At 43.6% G+C, this 25,033-nt stretch overlaps 1 protein-coding gene across 1 annotated transcript in view; it reads right to left on the bottom strand.

Moving 5' to 3' along the window:
* KLHL4 (kelch like family member 4) overlaps nt 1-25,033 on the bottom strand; it is an 826,871-nt gene that overhangs the window by 267,137 nt on the left and 534,701 nt on the right. Inside the window, exon 4 of the mRNA XM_085607742.1 lies at nt 19,728-19,924. Coding sequence (XP_085463868.1) covers nt 19,728-19,924 — 197 coding nt within the window. The remainder of the gene's footprint in view (nt 1-19,727; nt 19,925-25,033) is intronic.

Genomic DNA, 25,033 nt, shown 5'->3' with positions numbered 1-25,033 from the left:
TGGGGGTCCTTCTGGGACCCCCTGACCAAGGCTAGGGGGTCAGGAACTGTCTAGCCTGCCCCCTTTTCACGTTATCCACCTTTGTTTTTCACCCCCTCAGACTGCGAGAGACAAAATGGCGGCCGACACTTCCTGGTTTCGACCGATTCGAATGTTTACTAAGATCTAACAACCAATCAGAATCCCGCTCGCGCATGGCAGCGTGCGCGTACGGTAAGCTTACGGTACGCGCTCGGAGCGCGCCTATAGATATATATATTGATTTAAATGCTATTTTCTCAGGAACTACTGAACAGATTGACTCCATATATGCAAAAGGCACATCCCTGACCTGAGGACTACCTCTCTGCCAAATTTCAAGTAATTTTGTTCAGCCGTTCGGGCTGCAGCTTGGACTAAAGGTCCTATGGAAAAATGCATGGGGAAAACGCGTTTGGGACCCCCCCCTTTTTCTCCGCCCCTGCTTGACGAATCCCCCCGAGACTTTCAGGGAAGGAGCGGAGCAGAGCGCCCCACCTATTTTGAAAATTTCGCGACGATTCGTCAATCGGCGCCAAAGTTATTCAAAATAGAATGTTGCGGATTTCCTATGGAAACACGGTCCTAACTATAACTATCTACTGGTGACCGCCAGTAGATAATATATATATATATATTCACTGAAAAAACCATAGGTTTCACACAGGTTATAGTTAGCGGAAATTTTACTGATAAAAAACCAATGAAATTTCCCCGTTATAGTTAGTGCAGGCAACTATAACTCACGCGACCGCAATCCTCTGCTGATGCTAATACTGTATTTAGACACTTATTTACCCATGTCTTCTTCCATACATTTTTAGCTATACATATATTACAAATATATATATATATATATTACCTACTGGCGGTCGCCAGTAGGTAGTTATAGTTAGGACCCCTTTTCCATAGGAAAACCTCAACATTCTATTTTGAATAACTTTGGCGCCGGTCGATGAATCCTCGCGAATTTCTCAAAATAGGTGGGGCGCTACGCTCCGCTCCTACCCTGAAAGTCTCGGGGGGATCCGTCAAGCGGGGGCTGAGATAAAAGGGGGGTCCCAAAACGTGTTTTCCCCATGCATTTTTCCATAGGACCTTTAGAACGAGCTACAGCCCGAACGGCTGAACAGAATTACTCGAAATTTGGCAGAGAGGTAGTCCCTAGGTCAAGGAAGTGCCTTTTGTAGGTTTGGTGTAAATCTGTTCAGTAGATTCTGAGAAAATAGCCTTTAAATCAATATATATATCCGAGCCCGCTTACGGTACGCTTACCGTACGCTTACCGTAAGCGTACGGTGGCGTGCGCGAGCGCGATTCTGATTGGCTCTTAGATCTTAGTAAACATTCGAATCGGCCGAAACCAGGAAGCGGCGGCCGCCATTTTGTGTATTTCACTCAGAAAAAAAAGAGTGAAAACAAGAAAAGGGGGCAATGAGGAGAGTTACAGACCCCCTTACATTTGTGAGGGGGTCAAAGAAGGACTGTAAAGTACAAAGAAAACATTTATTGATTTTAAAAAAAATCACGGGGTACGTGTACGGTAAGCTTACGGTAAGCGTACGGTAGAAAAAAGAAAAAAAAAAAATGAAAATCAGATTTAAGTGTTTAGATATTAGGGGGCTCTAAAAAGAGCCGTTGTGTTTATGAAATGATTTTTTAGTGGTACCTACAAGTAAGTACCGATGCAGAGTCTAAGGTTCAAGAGGAAGACTCTGTTCCCTTCATCATTGAAGTGCACACCATCTCCTCTATAAATGTCTTGCATGTCATAACGCAAGTTGTTGTGGTAAATGGCACCCATACCATAGTCACGGAGGAAAGCAGAAACAGATTTGTTGACGTGCTTTCTTGCTTTGTCATCGCACCGCGTGCCCACCGTGCGTGCACGTCACTAACTGCGTAAAGTGGGCGCGCGGTGCGCGAAGCGCACCGCGTGCTCACTGTGCGCGCACGGTGCGCGAAGCGCACCGTGCGCGCACGGAACGAACTGCGTTAAGTGGGCGCGCACGCCACGAATGGCGTAAAGTAACTTAGCATTTAAAAAACCGTACAAATTCACTGAAAAAACCATAGGTTTCACACACGTTATAGTTAGGAATTAGCATTTAAAAAACCTTGCAAATTCACTGAAAAAACCATAGGTTTCACACATGTTATAGTTAGCGGAAATTTTACTGATAAAAAAACAATGAAATTCCCCCGTTATAGTTAGTGCAGGCAACTATAACTCACGCGACCGCAATCTTCTGCTGATGACATATGTGTCTTTATGAAAAAAAAATATTTGTAATATATGTATAGCTAAAAATGTATGGAAGAAGACATGGGCAAATAAGTGTCTAAATACAGTATTAGCATCAGCAGAGGATTGCGGTCGCATGAGTTATAGTTGCCTGCACTAACTATAACGGGGGAATTTCATTGGTTTTTTATCAGTAAAATTTCCGCTAACTATAACATGTGTGAAACCTATGGTTTTTTCAGTGAATATATATATATATATATATATATATATATATATTTTTTTTTTTTTTTTTTTTTTTTTTGAGCAAGACTACGCAACTGGACGAGTCTTGACTTTTGCCAAAAAGTTTGACGGACCCAGGAGAAAAATGAACCAACAAGGTACGAGCAGGAGTGGCTACATAGACACTTCAGAATCGGAAGTTGAAACATCAGAAGGTGAACAAAGTACAGCACCGCCAGAGCCAAGCAGAAACATGGAATCCTCTCCACCCCTTCCTTTTTTTCAGGAGTACCAACTCATGAGGGAAAGCCGACAACGACCAACACCAAGAACCCACCCTCCGCAACAAACCCTGCCACGAGGGAAAAGAAACGAAAAACAAGGAGAGGAAAGAAAGGCAGGGGGAGACAATACAACCCCGAGAGTTACACGGAGCAGAGGGAGGAGGGGGAAATGGTAAATGAAAGGAAAAACGAAATGACAGTCATCAATTTATCGAACAAGATTCTGACACAGGAAGAAATTAAGGTCCTGCAGCTAGGACCTACTTTTTGTCCCACCGCAGGCTTTGACTATGCACGGACTAGAATTGACCTGTTTAAATACATCAGAAAGCTGAAATTTCAGAAAATATATCTTTTGCATCCAAAAACTGGAGGTCTGACAATAACAGAAGATTTAGGAATAAGCGAATCAGATGCCCTAACAGGTCACGATCTGGAAACTTTGATAACAATGAGGGAATTAAGCTCCTCACTTCCAGACACGCCGTCAGGCGAATCACTGACTGATGAATACCTGGCAGGATCTGGTGTCAACCAAGTAGGCGGACACAGTAACCTCAAGCTGAAGTCTCGAGCAATTCCGAAAACACCTTTTGACGCCATCGATGTCTTCAGTGAGGCAGTAATTCTAGATTTGAAAATCTTGGCCAACCGTAAAGATTCTGATGAACGTCGCTACAATATCCCTAGGAAATATTGGGAGGCCCTAAAATCTTTGGAGAAAGACGAAACCATTGAAATCAAACCTTCAGATAAAGGGGGAAACATGGTGGTTTTTAACAAAGAGCAGTATCAGGATGAAGCGATGCGGCAACTTAACGATAAAGACTGTTATTTGCCAATATCCAGAGCAATTTATCTTGAAAGCATCGACAAATACCATAATCTCCTACAAATTTGGAAAGCAGATGGTCTGCTAAATCAAGACGAATTCCTATTCCTGAAATGTGAGGCACCCACGATTCCAACTTTTTACCATCTTCCTAAGGTGCATAAAAGTACAATCAATCCCCCCGGCAGACCCATTGTGGCGTCCATCAATAGTCTATTGGAAAACACATCTATCTACATAGACCTATTTTTGGCCCCACTAGTAAAAGACTTGGCCTCCTACATCAAGGACACACAAGACTTCCTAAGATTGATTGAAGGAACTGCCTGGGACACTGATATGCTACTTATAACTCTGGACATTACCAGTCTATATACCTGCATTGATCACAACAATGGCATCTTGGCTATAGATTGGTTTCTGAATAGAAGACCTATGAAATATTACCAACATAACAAAATGTTGATACAAATGATTACTTTCTGTCTTACGAACAACATTTTCACTTTTTCAGGAAAGTTATATCGACAACTGCGAGGGACCGCGATGGGAACGTGCTTCGCCCCCAGCTACGCGAATCTTTTCGTGGGCTGGTGGGAGAAGCACGTGGCCTGGGGCGAGGCGAATGAATGCTGGGTGGAAAAGATCGCTCTTTGGGCACGATACATAGACGATCTTTTTATAATTTGGCGTGGCAGTCGTACCTCGGCTGAGGAATTTGTGGCTTCCCTTAATATACATGATCTCAACTTAAGATTCACGGGGGAAATCAGTGACAAATCTGTCACATACCTGGATCTAGAAATCTACGTAGACAATGACACACTGGCTACCAAAGTTTACAGAAAGCCCACAGCAGGCAATACCGTCCTGCATGCTGACAGCCACCACCCACGCAGTACCATCAAGAACATACCATTTGGGGAATTCATACGCCTCAAAAGGAACTGCTCCAAAGCACAAGACTATGCCCAGGTAAAGACAGAAGCCACCAAAAGATTCAGGGAAAGAGGCTATAACAACGCAGACCTCTCCATAGCTGATACTAAAGTCAAAGAGATTGACAGGAAAGATCTATTAATTGCTAAAAAAGCCACTGAATCAACAGAAGGACAGGTTAGGATGATAACCAATTTTAATGAAAAATCTAGCCAGATCATGCAGATCTTCAAGAAAAATTGGCACATCCTACAAACAGACAACATTCTTAAAAGGAAATTACCAGCACGCCCAGTCATTACCTACAAGCGTAGCCTATCTATTGGCGACTACCTTGTTCATAGTCACTTTGATCCGGTCCCAAGAGTCAAAAACAGAATAGGCCTTACAGGATTTTATCCCTGTAACCACTGCAAAGCCTGTAAATTTAGTGAGAAAACAACAACATACTCAGGCAGACCCAATGACCCCAGACCTGTACGCAAGATGAAACTTTTCCTCAACTGTAATTCAGACTTTACTGTCTATTGCCTCACTTGCCCGTGTGCCAAAAGATACATAGGAAGCACCATACATCCTACTAAAAAACGCATTTTGGAGCACATGCGGGCAATTTCCAACAAAGATCCAGCATATCCGGTTGCTCGACATTTTGAGCAATGTCATCAGAGCAACCGTGATCTCTTAAAATTCTATTGTCTGGATCAAGTAGGCAAGTCGGAGAGGGGTGGCGATAGAATACGAAAACTTCGTATTCTGGAGTCAACATACATAATAGATCTCCAAACTAAGGCCCCAATAGGGCTTAACAATGATGAGGAACTATGGGTCCACCTATGAGAGGGTGAAAACTTTTAAACCTTAGGTCGGGATATCTATTGTACCTAAGACACCCCTGCATTGAGTCTCTAATGTTACAAAATCTTATTTAGATCAAATATAATTGTCACATGTTGTTGTTTTATTCCTACATGTTCCTCCTTCTTTTTCCACTCCGGTAACAGCACATATCTAAGTACTCTCTCTCAGCAGTTGGCTTTCTGCCCATTCAGGGCTTTATTAATACACAAGGAAAGGTGACTAGGTAATCTGGATGGAAAGTCTGACTTTAGGGGGCAGCTTGACAAACTAAACATTATACGAACTAAGTTCGAGCATTCAGTATTATTCTAGTCTGCTTACCCCCTAAAACTTGTAGATTAACTAATAACTTTGAGGATTGCATACATCCTGTAGATCCTAGTCAGTCCAAAAACTATTTTAGAACATTATGTATCTAAAATCGTGCGTCTTTCCCATCTCGAACAACGCAATATATAAACATCCTATTATCACCTGTCACTTTTGCTGTTTGCCAATTTGAAAAAATTTTAATCTGCACATATGTTATTTTTTTTTTTTTTTTTTGTGTAAACGCTAGGCACTTTATTTGTTTATATTTGCTACTAGAAGATGGCCGCCATGAATTTAGATACAATGTTGCTGCGAACCCATCTTCTATGTTTACGCATTCATTGTCATGTGACACTTTGTTGAACTTTAAATGTGCCGTTTTAACATAATGGAAACTGACATTGAAAAAGCCAGTCGGCGAAACGCGTCTGTCAGCGTTTCGGGGGTAGCACGGGGGGGAACTTGCCAAATAAAGCATTTATGCTTTGAAAAACATTGTCCCTGGATTTTTGCTGGAGTGCTCTTCATTTTACACGTTTATACGTGTTGGTTGTTTCATATATATATATATATATAGAAACAACAATCTCTATTTTCTATACAGAACACTATGTATTATATCGATAATGCATTAGATCACTATGTACATAAAGGGTCGGTGATTTCAATGTTCTAATGACCAAACTGTATTCATGCTTAGAAATGAGTCACGAATAATACAAAAAGATAATATTGTGATGTTTGGAAATTTGTATAATAGTAACCATCAAAATAGAAATGTGTGGTAGTCTGTCTTCCAGATTCATTGCAACAAGGCACATGTGACAAGTTCCAAATGAGAGCACTAGCACTTTAAATTTTGCACTGCTTAGACTTAGCATTGTCATGTGATCAAGGCTCAAGCGAGCCGAAACGCGTAATGGCGACTGGTGAGGGGCAATAAATTATCGTTTCTGCACCAATTCCGGGTCCGTGTCTGTCTTTGGGGAAGTTCCAGCAAGACACGGAAGAGTGTGATATATATATATATATATGGATATCCATGCAAGAGAAACTCATTCTGAAAACCAGTGCCCATGGAAGATGGCACGTTTGCTGGCAGAGTTACCGGCTGTCAATCCCCCATTAAATTTCAATAGAGCGCGCACTCAGACCAAAGAATGGGAAGCAGATATCAACGAACGAAGGGATTTATTGCTGTCATAAATACTTTGGGATGTGTTTCAACCACAGCACTGTAAGTACCCCCATCTGCCCCCCAAGTGGGGCTAAAAGACTGTTTCCCCAATGACTTGGGTTGAGGTATGACCATGTCTAGGGTAAGCAGCCCCTACTGCTATATTTGTTTTAGAAATCCCCAGTGTACAGTGGGCTTTTTCCCCCTGAAGGTGTAGATCATGGGTACTTACACCCATCTGCCCCTCAGGGGGGCCGAAAGACTGTTGCCCCATTTACTCAGGCAGCCTCCACCATTATATTTGTTTTTTTTAAAAATCCCTGGTGTCTAGTGGGCATTCTGGCCTGTGGGGCATATGGGGGTAATTAGCATAACAGCCCATGAAGGGAGGCAGAGAGACTGTTTGCCCATTTATTTGGGGCAGAGATATGGCCATGGCCATTGTGGGCAGCCCCTATCCCAATATTTTTATAAAGACAAAAGTCTCTTGATTGTGCATTAGGCATTCTGCCCCACAATAGGGGGCAGATCAAGGTTAGTTACTCCAATATGTCCCTCATTGAAGGGGCAGAAAGACTGTAGTCCCATTTAGTTGGGATGGGGGCATACCTGTGGCCATTGTGGGCAGCCCCCACCCCTATATTAAAAAAAATCCTTTCCATGGCATCTAGTGGACTTTCTACCCCCCGGGGCAGATTAGAGTAAATACCCCATCTGCCGCCCAGGAGGGGCAGTAAAAGTGTTGCCCAATTTAATTAGGGTTGGGTTATGGCCACACTCATGCTGGTCAGCCCCTACCCTATATTTTTATTTTTTTAAAATCCTGGTGCCTGCTGGCCTTTCTGAGGCCCCTAGGGAGGCAAATCATTTTAAACGACCCCATCAGCTCTCCGGGGGTGTGTCTAAAAGACTATAACCCCATATAGTTGGAGTGGGAACATATCCATGCCTATGATGGGCAGCACCCACCCCTATATTTAAAAAAAATCCCTGGCATCTAGTAGGCTGTTTGCCCCCCTGGGGAGCTGGCCGTGGAAAATACCTCAATCAGCCCCCCAGGGGGCAGATATATTGTTACCCCATTTCCTTGGGGTGGGAGTATGGCCATGCACATGCTGGGCAGGCCCCTCCCCTATATGTTTATTAACAAAATCCCTAGTGTCTAGTAGCATTTCTGCCCAATTGGGGCAACATCTGCCCCCAAGGGAGGCCAGAAAGACTATTGCTCCACTTACTCAGGGTGGGAGCATGGCCATGCCCATGATGTGCAGCCCCCACCCCTATATTTGAAAAAATCCCCGGTGTTAGTGACATTTCTGACGCATCTTGGGGGCAGATCAGAGGTAATAACCAACATCTGCCTCTCAGGGTGGCTAGATGACTATTGCCCCATTTAGTTGAGGTGAAGGCATACCCATGACCATGATGGGAAGCCCCCATCTCTACATTTTAAAAATACCTCTACCTGGCATCTAGTGGGCTTTCTGCACACCATGGGGGCAGATAAGTGGGTAAATACCACAATCTGCCCCCAGCAGAGGCAGAAAGACTGTTGCCTCATTAATTTGCTCTGAGGACATTGTCATACCCATACCTATATATTATCTACTGGCGGTCGCCAGTAGATAGTTATAGTTAGGACCGTGTTTCCATAGGAAATCCGCAACATTCTATTTGGAATAACTTTGGCGCCGGTTGACGAATCCTCGCGAAATGTTCAAAATAGGTGGGGCGCTCCGCTCCGCTCCTATCCTGAAAGTCTCGGGGGGATTCGTCAAGCGGGGGCTGAGAAAAAAGGGGGTCCCAAAATGTGTTTTCCCCATGCAATTTTCCATAGGGACCTTTAGTCCAAGGTACAGCCCGAACGGCTGAACAGAATTACTTGAAATTTGGCAGAGAGGTAGTCCTCAGCTCAGGGATGTGCCTTTTGCATATATGGAGTCAATCTGTTCAGTAGTTCCTGAGAAAATCAAAAGTAAAATCATATATATATGTGGGCGGAGCCTAACCACACATCTCATCCTGAGATCTGATTGGCTGTCAGCACTTCATCCAAGAAGTGTTGGCAGCCATCTTGGGACCAATATACATGATAGCACCTCATTAAAAAGCATTGCAGTTAATAGAAGGTTTTAAGACTTTAGTTACATTATAAATCATTTGTTGATGGTACCATACTCATTTTAGGAATTGTGGTATGTTCTAAGGTGATTTCACCATGTGAAAAAGCCTTCTGCTGGGATATCATGATTGAGAGAAAAATATTTTCTCATGCTTTTCCCACAGAGGTTTGGAAGGTGATCTATAAGCCAAACTGAGAGCTTATTTTCTGTAAATTCACATTATCTTTCTCAGTCATGTGAGAATGAAGTCTGACATTCTCAGTAAAACATGTACATCCAACAAGGGCAGAGACTGTCAGTTGATTCCTTTGTGTTCTACTGCAGCTTCCCAGAGTGTTCCAAAGAACAACTAGAGCGCTAACAGTCCTACTTATGATAAACGTATGGCACACCTGAAGCCATCTTGCTTGGATTAAAGTGGTAACTCTTAAAACATTTAATTTAAAAAGGAACAAAATGAGGGGGTTCATTTTTCCATAAAAAGTATGATTAGTGCTGCAGAAAGAAAAATTAGGGCACATTTTGAGTGACTTCTCAAATCCTCTTCTATTTCATTAAAAAATTCTGACATGCAGACTGAAACATGCACTTTCAATACCAGCAGCAGTTTTCCCTGATGAGCAGTAGCTTTACTACAGTGATCTAATGAGCAAAAAGAGTGCTAACATTCTGAATTGATGGCAAATGTGTGACACATCTGAATGCCTTCTTGATGGAATCAAAGTAAAAAACTGAAAGTATTTCCTACTGAGGAGACTGCAGTAAATGAGGAAATTAGGAAACTTCATAACAAATAAGTCTTCCAAGATGGCCACCAGATACAAAAGAGCCCAAATGTAGCCCAAATATCATCCAGATGTAGCCCAAGTATAGCCCAATGACAGAATGTCCCAGAGTGTTCTTAAAAACAACTAGAGCGCTTACTGTCTTCATTATGACAAAAGTATGGCACACCTGAAGCCATCTTGATTGGAATAAACTAGTAACACTTAAAACATTTAATTTAAAAAGGAACACAATGAGGGGGTTCATTTTGCGATAGAAATTATGATTAATGCTGAAGAAAGAAAATGAGGGCACATTTTGAGTGACTTCTCAAATCCTCTTCTATTTCATTAAAAAATTCTGACAAGCAGACTGAAACATGCACTTTTAATACCAGGAGCAGACTTCCATGGTGAACAGTAGTTTTACTACAGTGATCTAATGAGCAACTAGAGTGCTAACATTCAAAATTTATGGCAAATGTGTGACATATCAGAATACCTTCATGATGGAATCAAAGTAAAAAAACTGAAAGCATTTCCTACTGAGGAGACTGCAGTACATGAGGAAATTAGGAAACTTCATAACAAATAAATCTCCCAAGATGGCCACCGGAGACAAAGGAGCCCAAATGTAGCCCAAAATCACCCAGATGTAGCCCAAATAAAGCCCAATGACAGAAGTGTGCAAAACACTTATTATTTTGTGTTTTTGCAGTGTTATATAGTGCAGACTTGTCAGGTATTGGAGTGCTTTACATGAGCATTGGTTACATCACACAAGAACAAATTCATTTTGGTTATAGACATGGGGAGACTAAGTGATTTGACCAGAATCACAGAATGTCGAGCTGAAGCAGAAACTCCAACCTGGTTCCCCAGTTGCAAAGTCTGCAGTTCTGGAAGTAATACCACATCCTCTCCCCTAAGTGCAACATTTAATCAAGTGGTCAACTGGATAAAAAAACATAAAGATAACAAATAATTTAAAAGTGCTTTGTCGCTATTTGAAAACTCAGAAAATATGTCCTTATTTTAGTCTTTTAGAGCACTAACCATAATTTTGATGCCAATAAGACCCTCTCATATATGTCATTTCTAAAGGAAATGCTCTAGGTATTACAGTTTTGATTACATCAAGATGACGTCTGGTGTTCCACACTTTTGTAATAAATATAGAATGTTAGCAATCTAGTTGTTCATTAGGATACTGTTGAGAGGCAGAGGCCAGGGGCACGGACTCTGAAAATTGAAGGCAGGTAGTAGGGTGCAAAGGCAACAATTTAACCACACTGAGCAGGCAGGAAGGGCGGTGGCAGCACAACAGACTATGGAGGGCAGTGGAAAGGGGGGCAGGGGCAACAAACCAACAATACAGGACTTGCAAGAGAGGCTGTGGCAATGTAATAGACCATTGTGGGCAGAAGGAAGAGGCAATGGTAGTACAACCATACATGCCAACAGACCCGATTCAGCCAGGAAACGTCCAATGTTTTTAAGCTCAAATGGGCTTTATTTGATCTGTCTCCTGTCTACAATTTCCTCTTTTTCAATGTAACTCAAAGGGGAAAATCAATACCCCAGTTTTTTTTCAAAATCTCCCTCTTACCAAGTTCAAAATGTTCGCAAGTATGGTACATTGGATCATGGAAGGAAATGGGGTAGGGACATGGACTTGGATAACAGAGGACAGGAGGGACATGGAGAGGTGCACCAAACTGACCCTGCAGGGCAGGCATCAGGGTTTGCAGCAGCACAATACACCACACAGGGCATGCGGGACAGCACAACAATCCATAGAAAGCAAGAGGGAGGGGACAGGACCATGCACATGGACAACAGAGAACAGAGGGGCAAGAGGCAATGGTAGCTAGCTGACCATAATGGACAGACAGGAGAGAAAGCTGCAGCATAACAGACCATAAAGGGCAGGAGGGACGGATCAGGGGCATTACAATGGAACAGACAAGCCAGGAGGGAGGGAGTAGGGGTCTGCACATGTAAACAGAGGGCTGGGGGCAAGGGGGCAGGGCAGGAGCAGCAAGATAGCCATGGAGGTCAGGCAGGATGGGCACTAGAAGCAAGACACACCAAGACACACCATGAAGAGCAACAGTGAGACTGTGATGGCATACACACAGACCATGGAGGGAAGGTGGGAGGGGGTCAGGGGCAGCTAACTGACCACACAGGGAAGGTGGGAGGGGCCATGGCAGCACAGAAGACCATGCATGGCAAGTTGGAGGGTTAGTGGCAGCACAATGGCTATGTTGGGGCAGGGGCATGCACAAAGGACGATGGAGGATAGAAGGGAGGGTCAGGACCTGTGCACAGACAAGAAAGTTCAGGGGAAGGGGCCTCACAACAGACCGCACGGGGCAGGCAGGAGGAGCAGTTGCAGCACAACAGACCAGGGAGGGCAGAAGGGTGTGGCAGTACAATGGACCATGTAGGACAGGAGGAAGAGGATAGGGGCATGGCATGTGGACAGGCAGGGTGGAGGTGGCAGGGACAGGTTACAGTCATCTGACAATGCTAGGCAGGTGGGAGGGGAGTGGCAGCTCAACAGAACACTCAGAGTAGATAGGAGTGGCAGGTCTGGAACATGGTGGGCAAAACGGATGGAGCAGGGACATGCACAAAGACATCGGAGGGCAGGGGGAAGGAGAATAGGGGCAGCAAGATAAGCACAGAGTTTAAGCAGGAGGTCAATGATGGGGCATAGAATTGGGCAATGGAGGGCAGGAGGAGTGGACTGGTACATCATACTAAATTGACGGCAGTGGCAGCACATCAGACCATGCATGGCAGGAGGGAGGAGGCTAGTCCATGGATTCACACAACAGAGAATAGGGAGGAGGGGGATGGGGCAGCAAGCTAACTGTTCAGAGAAGGCGGGTATTAGGAACTTTATTGTTTTTAAAACGTGTGTCTGTGCGAACTACTTAAAATATGATCAAGTATGCAGCATAATCTCACTTTTATTCACGAAGAAGAGGATGTTTGTGACTGTGACTCCGGGCTCACTTGGCAGAAACACCCCCTGACCCTCCACCCCTATCGCAAAATGTAATGCCCGTGAAAAGGGTAGGTGAACACAGTGTTATATAGAACATAGTCCTGAGAGCACGATTGAAAATGAAAACTAGATATAGTGTAGGGTATAAACTATGCACCAAAAAGTGTGGCATAAGATGAACCAGGCGTGAAATATAATATGCAATACATTGTGCGCAATGACAGATTCATTGGAGAGCGCGAGATAGCACAGGCACTAGCGCGTGCTATACGATATGCGCCTTGGAGTGTAATATGCACAGGGCAGTGTTGTGTAACCTAACTAGTCTCTAAAGTTGTAATATAAAATATGTGCTGGGGAGTGTAACGTTGCATATGCACTGTGACAAAGATATGGATCCCAGATTGTAATATGTATGGCATAGCACTGTGCGTTATAACATAGGCATCGAGGAAGGCATGTTAGATGGGGCAATATAACCCGTGCGAAGACAAGTGTGGCATGACATATTTACGGGGTGGTGTTACAGTGCATATGGGCTAGAGAGTGTAATATCATATGCACTAGCTAGTGGAATACAACACAGAGGTGTGTGGCACTCAGCAGGCAATGGTGGGTGTAACACAGCATTGGGCTCTGCCAGGAGCGCGCTGTGACTCTCAAGTGATGTTCGTCCCCTTTCCAGAGAGTAAAATAAAAAGTATTACACATCCGGCAGTGGATGTGTGTTTTATTAACTGTGAGGGAGGTTTCTTGCATAGTTTTGGTCGAATTTTTGTCGAATCCCCTTTGAATGGCTTGGTGTGCATGTGTATTAAATGTGCCCGTCAATAGCTACCCATGTTTGTATAAATAAACGAAAAGGGTGTCTACCGGGATTAGGCACGGTAGGGCATCAGACATGTCAGAGCTTCACTAGTGGTGTAAATACATTCCACGTGGATTCATTGTATGCATAGTCGCCTTTTAACGAATATCACGCAAATCGTCACAGTGATAGGTACGTACGGTTTGTCCAGCATGTCCTAGGTGTGTCAATAAATATATATTTTTTAAAAATGATAAAAAACAGTGGCCGGCCCTGGGGATTAGGGTCAAAAAAATATAATTAGGAGACAGGCCCTGGGGGATGGGGTCATCAGGGCCAATACATTAGAATAAGTAGGGGAACCACACAGCCCCCCTTCTTAAAAAATTAAAATAAATAAAAGACTGGCATCGCGCCGGAGGCCACGCCCCCTCCTTGCAGCACTCTGCAAATGCGCCCCCTGGCGAGTTGTAAGTTGGGGAATTAATTCCTCTTCAATACTGAGGGTCCCTGAGGGCCAACTAGCCCATCAGGCATCTCCAGTATGCGCCAGGGAGCTGCGCTGCAGACATGTGTTCTGAGACCAAGCCCCTTTTTACACCTCTCTGCAACGCAGCTCTGTGGTGCTTACTGGAGGTACCTAGTGGTCTAGTTTGACCCTAGGGACCCTTAGGATTCAAGGGGACTTAATCTCTCAACTTAGAACAGCCACAGGGCGCGTTTACACAGTGGTGAAGGGAGGGGACGGGGCCTGAGGTGACGTGTGCAAACACGCACTATGGCACGTTTTAAATTGGGGATATAATTTCCCTTCAATACTGAGGGCCCCTGGGGGCTAACTAGCCCACCAAGTTCTTCCAGTAAGCGCCACTGAGCTGCATTGCAGAGAGGTGGTCCAGGCCGTGCCACTTTTTACACCTCTCTGCAACGCAGCTCTGTGGCACTTACTGGAGGTACCTAGTGGGCTAGTTGGACCCTAGGGACCCTCAGGATTCAAATGAACTTAATCTCCCAACTAAAAACGGACACAGGGCGTGTTTACACAGTGGTGAAGGGAGGGGACGGGGCCTGAGTTAACGTGTGCAAAAACGCCCTGTGGCCTGTTTTAAGAGGTAGTTTTAATCCCCCTGCCCTATTATATGCTAGGGGCTTACAGAGGAGGTCATGCTAATCACAGGGGGACTCCAACGCATAATGTTCCCTAGTGTATGTAGGTGTTTTCACTGTATTCTAAGTGTCTTTTAACACAGCACTGGCTCTAGGACTGGTTAGTCAGACTCAGTTACCACCAGTATCCGTCTGAAAAAGTTGAGGGTACAGGATGATTTTGCAACAAGGCTTCTTTCTGCTCTTCTTTTTGTTCTTTCTGCACGTTATCCTTCTTCCTGCACTTTTCTTCGTCTTTGAGGACTTCTGTTGCTTCTTTCTGCACTTCTTATTTTTCTTTCTGTGCATTTTTTCTTCTTTCTTCACATGTCCTATCTCTGTAGGCATAGTTAGAAATTAGCATTTAAAAAACCTTTGAAATTCACAGAAAAAACCATAGGTTTCAGGCACGTTATAGTTAGGAATTAGCATTTAAAAAACCTCAGAAATTCACTGAAAAAACCATAGGTGTCAGGGGTGTTATAGTTAGCTGGACTTTTCACTTGTACAAAACCATTGAAATTCCCCCGTTATAGTTAGTTCAGCTAACTATAACTCGCGCGCCCACAATGCACTGCTGATGACGTCACATATTACATCACTCATGGGGGGCATAGCCATACCCCTGGTGGGCATCCTCCATCTTTATATTTTGAAAAACACTTTTCCTGGCATCTAGTGGTCTTTCTGCACCCACCCCCAGGGGGCAAAGCGGGGCAATTACTACCATCTGCCCCCCATGGCACCTGAATAGGACTGTGCCTGTCCCCACACAAAGAGTTGCATACCCCCCTGTAGTGAGTCGGGAGCCAGGGCAGGAAAGGCAGGGACTTTGTGATCTTCAAAGTCCTGTTTGAAGTCTCTCCCACTTCAAAGATGCAATTCGGTATAAGTTCTGGACCCTCCAAATCAGGACCTTTCTTGAACTAAGGACATTCTGCCTGGAAGAAGAGCTGTTGTGGTGTAGGAGCGACTGCCACTTTCCTACCTGCTTTTCTGTGTTGGCCTGCTGCCTGCTGCTTTTTGTTTGGGAATGAGAAGGACTGTACCTGTTAACTACATCCTTGAACCCAGGTTTTTCTAGGGGCTTTTTGACCTACCTCCTGTTCTCAGAAGTCTCAGGGTCACAAACGCCTTTTTGCAACTCTGCTGTTGCTGCTGTACTATGTGGTTCTCCTAAAAAATCGGCACAGTGACCCCTTTGAGCCAATTGGAACAGACACAGTGCCCTCCGATGCTGGTGCAGTGCCGACTCAATGACGATGCAGGTCTCAACTGCGAGATTTGATGACGACGCAGCGCCAATCCGAAGACGCAGCTGAAGGGCTTCACTCCGACATAGCGTGGTCCTTTCGACACTACGAGGCACAGGTTATTTAAGTTGTGTATCTGACTTACCCTGACTAGAATTGTGGTCCCTACCTGGACAGGGTGCAAACCTCTGCCAACTAGAGACCCAATTTCTAAAACTAGACAAATTGGTTTTGCCAATGGTTGGTAGTAGAGGCATTGGTGGTGTGCTATTGGTGATAGTGTGAAGTTGATGAAGGTGTTATTGGGGATGATAGTATTAGTACAGCTCGTATTTGTATTGGTAACAGAGGTATTGGTACAGATGGTATTGGTGGTGTTCATGGTGGTGGTATTAGTTTTGGTAGTGTTCATGGTGGTGATATTAGTGATAGTGATAGTGCTGTTGTTTTATTAGTGATGCTGTGTTGCTGTGGGGATGTGCTATTGTTGGTATTAGCATTTCTGATATTGGTATTGGTGGTGAAAAACTGGCTTGGTATTGATGGGACAGTTAGTGATGTTACTGTAGTTGTGGAATAATGCACAAAATAGTCAACTTCACTGGATGAAACTGAGAGCGAAAAGGAATTGACCTGCAAATCCCTATGAAGTTAAAAATGGGAGATTGCACTCAAATTAGATTCTGGGATTCTTGGGATCGGGTTCCATTTTGTGGTTGGAAGTAACGCATCTCCAAAACAATCCTAGAATACTTTTTTCCAAGAAGAACCTAATACATTCTATCTCTGAAAATAAATCGAGCATCCAGGAGCCAAAACAGGTTATATTTATGTGTGCAAGCTAAGAAGCCACATGTTATGCCTATTCTGACCTCAGTATATCAGACTGACATTGAAATTACACACTCCAAAAATACAGCATCTTGCATTATTAATATTTACATCAATAAATATTTCCCCATAACTAGACAATTCGTAATGAGGACCAACGCCTCCCAACGCCTCTTAATAAAGTATATGCTTTGTTCCACGCTTACCAAGACCGCTGTAAAATAAAACTGCCGACCCTCATATAGGAGAGTGAGTTTTGTAGGATAGATGGGACTATATCACATGAAGTCTTCAAGGGGAATGCTAAGTTAAGACCCTGTCTTTGCCACAGTTTTGGGCTGACTGGTGTTGTAAGTAGTTAAAGAGCAGGAGCAACACTATTTTATCACTTTAGATAACGGTAAATGATTGCTTGCAACAGGAACTTTCAAGGCATGTGATGCTTCTCGTTGGAAATGTAAGAACATTTGTTGACAGATCTGAAATAAACAACACAACAGAACATAATAACATACACAAAGCAAGAAACAGCACAAAACATAACAGGTCACATCTCAACAAAACATTAAAACAGAAGGTAACACAACAATCGCAGTACACACAAAGAAGTATTGCAATAAAGCACCACAAACACTCAGGAGCACAAAACCAACAGAACGCATCACCATTACAACAAAAAGCAACACAACAAACATGCACACACTTTTCTTGTCATAAATTACATTCTTCAGAGTGCTTTTTTATAATACGATGGTAAAACGTGCGTGCAGCAAGCACTGACTTGATGTACCACTAAGTACATGAAATAACGCCAGTCAAAAATGTTTTGTGATCTGGCTCATGGTATGTGGATCCTGAAAAGGCAAAATGCTTATTTTGTGTTGCAAAGCTGTTCATACATTTCTTTGTTGAAGAAACTCACAAAATAAAATTTGAAAAAAAAGTATGCCCTTGGGGAGATTGCGAATAAAAGATTCAAATCGTTGGATTTGTCTGTTATGTGAGCCGATCTGATTGATGGGGTCAGTGCAAGATTATCTCAGAACAAGAAAAAGCTGAAACTGTGTAGATAAGGATGCAACAATCAACACAGTGAAAAAGGAGGCAAATCAGAAAGGCGCAGTGACACATTGGAGAGCATTGAAACAAAAGGCAGCCTAGATATTGTGTAAGGATTGAATACATCTAATTAAACATAAGTAAGATTAATTCCCAAATTAGAGGTAATTAAATAGAACATGTTTTCTGCTAAAAAAAGAATGAGCCTCTACATGAACATATTAAATCACATCAATGCATTGGCAAAGACTCAGTTGAACACTGCTTACCGTGTGCTAGGCTCTTGCTTCCATTCTGATAACGAGAAACATAACTGCAGGCTTCACTGGCATGGAATCAAAGCCAAGATGCCACATTTAAAAGTACAATATTTGTTTTTACGAAAAAGGATTATAATGTATGTTGTGGAGCAGAAGGCAAGCATGTGCGGTTCCCAAAAAGCGTCAGCGCAGCCCACAAGGATCAGTGTTGATCTGTGGTTGAAGTCGGATTTCATTTGCATCCAGTAGCGTCGTCCCACTGAGAATGAAAATAGCCAAAAAATAAAAAAAAATGTTGTTGTTTTATTTTTCTCTGGCAGCCGATGATGCTGAGTGTAGGGCGGGGCCAGGCAATACTCTCAACACTAGTGAGGGACTGAGTAGGAGGAGGAGTGGAGGGCATTTGTAAGTGTGCATGTCTGTTTGGCCAGCCATCTTAGCTGGGTAGAGGAATGACACAGGCTTCCAGTCCCTTTGTGAGCACCTAACAAGGCTGCTGAGACAAATCCAGGTGCTGCTCTGAGGGCAGCGTCTGGATTGGGTGGGGAGTCTGGGAGCCTGTGCTGGTCCAGAACTTCCAGAAGAGGAGCAACAAGGTGTCCGGCAGACAGAGCAGCAGCAGGAAAAGCAGGTAAGTGCATTTTTTAAAATTAATTGCCCCTGTGCTGCCGTACCATTTTATTTTGGCAGCAGCCGCTGCTGTCTGCGACACTCCAAAGTAAGTCACCTTTTTGAATCAGCACAACCAACATCTGACCAAATCTGCAGCGGTGGAAAATTTAGAGGTGCACCAGTAAATCTTTTTGGGACTTCTCCATTTAAAAGAATACTTCTGATCAGGTTGCTCTACCAGTTTCATTGTTTTGTGGGTTGCACCTCTCTACATGGGATGCACTACATTGTGGGTCACTACATCGTATTTACTGCCCCGTGGGACATCCTAAACTAAGATAGGGTACAGGTTAAATAAGCTGAGCCTAAGGGTCACTAGTGACCCTGTCCCCCAATTTAGAACTGCTGCCACTCACTTGCCCCTCTCCTTGAGGAACACTCCCTGCTGGTTATATTTTTAAAGACAGAGCTTTCATAATGCACTGAATTAACACATGCACTGTAATTAAAACATTCTGAGGAAGTGGTTCATAGAAGGAGGAAGGGAAGAGGTCTAGGTTTAAGCACATGGGATGCTTTTTCGCACGTCTCTAAGACAGCATCAGATGCCATCTTTGATGCTCCCTCGGGACAGCGTAAAGAAGCACAACTCCATAAAAAACATTGCAATTGGTCTCTCTTATCCTGCGATAAATATATAAAGTCTTCAAAGAAAATTTAGGTGTGTGGTAACAGTAGCTCCATATCTACCAATATACTCTCATCTTCATTGTATTGGACAATAGATATTTTTCCAATATTCTAACTCACACCCCTAACAGAAATGTATGTTCTGCTTCACATAGAATATGAAGGTCATTCATAGATATATGAAGCTCCTCGAATTTAAGCAAAAAAGAAACAAGAGAGCACAATGAAAAACTCACGTCTCATCAAATATATTGACATGTGAAACTTACCATGGTGTAGCAATGAGCAACCCTGAGGAGCTCGAGGCATCCCTGAGCATCACCAAAGGACCGGATCCCTAAACAGTTTGAGGGGTGGAGTTGCTTCATGAGAAAGGTGCAGCATACTTCAATGACCTGAGATAGCTGAAGAAGACAGGCTGCAGCCAGTAAACTTTCTATAGTATCTTCTTTTAACTCTAGAATCCCTGCATGATTCAAAAAGAGGAAAAATGAGATTAGATTGTATTCCCGCCTTTTACATTAGTTGAATCATTGATTACAACACATACACAGAGAAGCGTGAAATCTCAACAGTGCAATGCGTAGATACCTGATGAACATTCATCATTGTTTCTCTCCAGCGTTTTATTTTTTTGCAACATTTGGGAATTTTCTGTTTTACAAAACATAAACAGATTCTACAACAGATAGGTATTAAGCATAGAAATCAAAAGTCAGCCAAAAAGGGGGAGGAAATCTGCTGGGAGAGACCGGTTCTAGAAACAATAAAAAGAACCCACACAGGACACCCACGTGGACAAAAGAACGAGCCGTGGCCTGGTACAGGGGGCAAGAGCCAGCCTCTTCAAACAGGGCCAGGATTGTTCAACAGCCTACCAGGAAGGGACTGAAGGGGTACGGGAATAGCAGGTCACTGGCCCTCGAAAGGGGGTGAGTGGGCAGGGAAGAAGAAATGTTGGCCTGGAAGGGCAGGAGAAACATGAACGAAAATCCATGGGTGTGCCCGGGGGGAATCACCTGTGAGGGACTACATACACAAGGGACAGGAGAGAAAACACTCAACTAGGTTGGTGCCACCCAAGTGTTGGAAAAACCAGGCAGGAAACAACCAAGGCCTGTGGAGTGCTATGGGGAGGGAGTTCCCCAACCACCTTTGGGTGCATCCGGGCCAACAACAGCGAGAAAAGGATCCCAGACCACCTCAAAGACATCTAGGTTGTCATTGAGCTTGTATGTCAACGGTTTATGAGCAGCAATTTGGTGATGTTTCACATGCCATTCCCCAACGGTGAGGTATGTTCATGTGAGGTGAGGTGCGGGAGGTCTGAGGTATCATGAAGGAGAGCAAGGTGAGGCAAGAGGGCACTGCATAGGAACTGTAACTGTGAAGCTGAGATCATATACTCACCCAGTAGGCTGCAAGAGATGAATATGCCCAAAGGATATGAAACAGTGATCAGTATCGCATATCCAGCAGAGGTTATGAGAAATCAACTTGGCCCACTTGGGTTGCCATGGTGACCAATACCAATCATGCAACACTTTGCAATACAGGAACTTAAACCAGGATTCCCTGGGGACCCAGTCATGCCCTACCAGGAGGGAAGCCCATGTCTCCAGGGAATACGGTAACTTAGGCTGGGATTACCTGAGGACCCAGTCATGCCCTGCCAGGGGGAAGCCCATGTCTCCAGGAAGTAGACTCATCAGCCATGACAGCCTAGTTGCAGCACTTGAAGAACCAGAATGCAGAGCTTTGATGAGCACTCCATAAAGGCCCAAGACCAGACCTCGGTAGAGACCCTAAGTGAAAAGGTTCTGCAGTACAGGTGAAGTGGGGAGCACTGGTGGTGCCGGCCCAAGGGCTGCCCCAGGCAGTGTGTCAGCTAGAGGAACCGCCAGAGGTCTACCAGCTGAAGACCAAATTCTGCATGCAGAATGGGAAAGGTCTTGGGTGCAGCCCCATCACAGAGTTGATCCACTGAGAGCAGACCCAGCACATGCCAAGACTCCTATGAGAATGGTGTCCCTCCCTAGTCACAGAGCAGAATTGTGCCACATGGGGACTTCACGTGCAATAGAGGTGGTACGCCTAGAACCTGGAGTACATCTCACCAGGCCATCGACGGCAAGGCTAGATGAGAGGACACCACACCAAGTGAGGGAAACAGATAGTGTGGCAAGGGTGGGGACCGAACAGTAGACAAGTGACTGAGGTTCCGTCCCCGCACTTGCAACTCTAAGTGACACCGAGAGGAGGGTCCAGAGGCAGGCCCAAGTGCACCACCAACTGAGAAAGCTGAAATGCCAGAGAGTAAGATTTCACATGCAAATAGGCCTAAGCTTGGGGCTGCTCCAGATGTAAGTGCTGATGTCCGCAACAATGGAGACAATCAGTGTCTGCGAAATACGTAGAGGCAACATCCCGAACACGTAATTAAAGCGGGAGAGACTCAGGAAGGTCCACTTCTGGAGATCCTATTTCAAGAAGTTCAGCAGGAGCAAACTATCCTCCACCATTTGGGTGAGGCCCCTGTTGACTAAGGCCGGACAAATCCCAGTGGACAGGGTAATCATTAACATAGACTCCATTGATCAAATGAGGCATGGGTTTGGCATCACTCTTACACAAGTTGATTTTATACCCTGAGAGTCAGGAAAAATCATCAATGAAGGGCAGCACTAATTGATGTCTGGGGACTGGACAAAAGCAACAAGATGTGGTTGGCATACAGAAGGGCCTTGACATCACCCAAGGCAATGAGAAGGCCAGTGTCTCCCTGTGAGGGCCGGATCACAGCTGCCAGAGACTCCAAGGAGAGAAGAAAATAAAGAGGGGAAAGAGTATGCACCACAGGGAAGGCCTCTGACAGTAGCCCACAGCCAGACACCGCTGCTTCCAGGCCATCATAAAGAAGACTCTCCTTCTGAATAAAGTCCTTACCCAGACCCACATGTGACATAACGTGGGAAATATAGTGCAAGTCAACATGGTCAAATTTCTTCTCATCATCCAGGGAAAGTGCCCGAAATTTGTAGGGCTTATCCTTCTGCCACAGAAGATGGAACAAAAGGCAGAGGTATCCTTAGGAGCCACAGCTCAGGACAAAACCCATCTGGGACTCATGAATCAGGAGGGGTATGAACTTCCCCAGACAAGTAGCCAGCACCTTGGCTGGCAACATTGAGCAGTGAAATCAGGCGGTAACTGGTTCAGTCCATGGGGTCTTTACCTGTCTTAGGGAGAAGGGTAATGGTGGCCCTGTTAAAGATAACCCCATAAGGCCCACTTCTTCAGCCTCCAGAAAGGTCCATGTCAGGTGGGGGACTACATTTTGAACCTTCATTTATCAATGAACTACTGAACAGATTTACACCATATCACAAAAAGCATGCTTTCTGGATAAATATCTAGTTTTCTTCTGAATTTGGAGTATGTTTGTGTGCAGTAGAGGGTTGGCAACAGACGTATCATAATGAAACATTACATCAGTTAAAGTGTTGATATATGTGAAGAGGTCGTAAAATTTTAACCTATGCTAAAAAGAACTTTAAAAATTCATTGAAAAACCACTACCATTTTCAAACAAAAAGCACTGATAATTAAAAGCTATACGTAACTCAGTTATGTATAACTTGTAGCGCTATGATACACTGCTTATGACTGCACATATCATGCCACTGAAGACGTCTGACATCTATGGTGGTGGAAGTTACACTGTTATGTATAACTGGTGAACTTCAGTGCTTTCTTTGCTTTAAAACGGTTGAGATTTTTGAGTGAAATTTTTTTGGGAGTGTATTATGCTATTTATTACCATTTGTGAGTGTGGGGAGGAAGCATAACTCATGAGACGTGAGTGAGTCATGATGCCCCTCCTCTCCCTCACGTATGATAAGAAATAGCATATGCACCATAACTTGGCTTCCCACATTAATACTGCTGACATACATGTCAGTATTAGATAATGCTGGTAGTCTTGAGTTTCAGCAAATCTTTCTGATAGAGTAAGGGCAGGCTCAACAGAAATATGAGCTAAGCCAAGGAGACAGTAACAGGTTGGGGTTGGTTTAAATAGATAGTTATTTTTATTAACTCGTTTAAACCCTTGCATGGTGGTAGATGTGTGAGCATGAGGAATTCATAAAACATGGAAGGGTATTCCTCGAAATCTGTGAAAGCTGCTTGTTATCTGATTAAATCTTATAAATGTTTTGAAATCTCTTAACCATATTTGTAAACTGTTTTGCATATGTGCCATCACACCTTTTTCTCTATTTTTACTCCGGTGAAAATATTTTTCCCTTGGATAAATTCCTCCCCTCCACAACCTTACAGATGAATTATTTTTTCTGGTCCTACTCTAGGAGAAGATTTACTCTTGCCCTTTGTGTGTTATACATTTTTCCCGAGCATCTTTGTCTCCTCAATGCTGAAGCATAACTTCGTTACAAATATTAATAAATTATTTGGAGGTAATATTGCAGATGGGTAAATGCAGTTATGAGAGCAAATTAACCGTAAATTCAATGATGAGGACATTTGAGCATGTACATTAAACCTACAAGGGCTGCTTGCTCCGCCAAACAACTCATTGTATCCACAGAGCACAGGGATTCGGAGCCTGTTTTTCAGAGCTCATTCAAAGCAGAAGTAAAAAATTCGCAGTTCTGAATTGGAAAACGGGAAATTGTTCACCACAAAATTATCGTGACTCATTTTTTAAACTGGGATGCTGCTTATTTATATTATTAAGTTGAGGCGTCAGTTGAACTCTGCAATCATCGGTAGCGGGCACAGTTAAACATTCAAAATAATAAGTTTACATAAAGTTCGAAGGCATACCCGTGCAGTAGTTAAAAATCTAATTATGAAAGGCTGCTCCACTTAGTGTTATTTGTATGTATTTAATACATTATTGTTGAAGCTTTTAAAATTGTAAATGCCCAATGGAAATCAATAGTGTCCCTGCAAATATTCTCTTTAAAATTCGGGAGAAATAATGTGTTTTCTAATGGCCTCATAACTGTATGCGATAATAATGTACATATAAATAATTAACTAACACTCTCATGAGGAATAGGCATTTCAAGAGAACAAAAGCCTAAATACGAATGGTTTCTGCATGGCTAAACTGTCATTTGAGTTCTATAGCATACCCCAGTTAGACCACAAGGTCTATCATTATTACTACTGTAAGTATGCCAACCAAAGGAAAATAATTGTTTAACTAACATAAAGCATGTCCTTTGACATGGACGTGGAAGGATCATATGTTTCATATTTATTGCTGTTAGCTGTAATACATAAATATCCATGCCATGGGTCTATTCAGAAACTTCTGCATACTACAAAAGGCTGTTCACAAATCCGCGTGTGGAGTTTGCGCCTCTCCCTGGTAAAGGGAGGACCAGGGAGGGATTCAGGAAGGCATCTGTAACCACCCACAAAAGAGTAAGCCCTTTGCTATTCACAAAAACCCCTTTTAAAATGACTACGACCAAAAAGCGGTCCAAAACAATGTTAAATTACTCCTGCGCAGAGCAGATGAAGTTAAGGACTTAAAATAAAA

The sequence above is a fragment of the Triturus cristatus genome, chromosome 5_2 (assembly GCF_964204655.1).
Source record: "Triturus cristatus chromosome 5_2, aTriCri1.1, whole genome shotgun sequence".
In the NCBI taxonomy this organism is placed as follows: Eukaryota; Metazoa; Chordata; class Amphibia; order Caudata; family Salamandridae; genus Triturus; species Triturus cristatus.
Note: the sequence above shows the minus strand (reverse complement) of the source record. Positions and strands in the feature narration are given on the sequence as shown.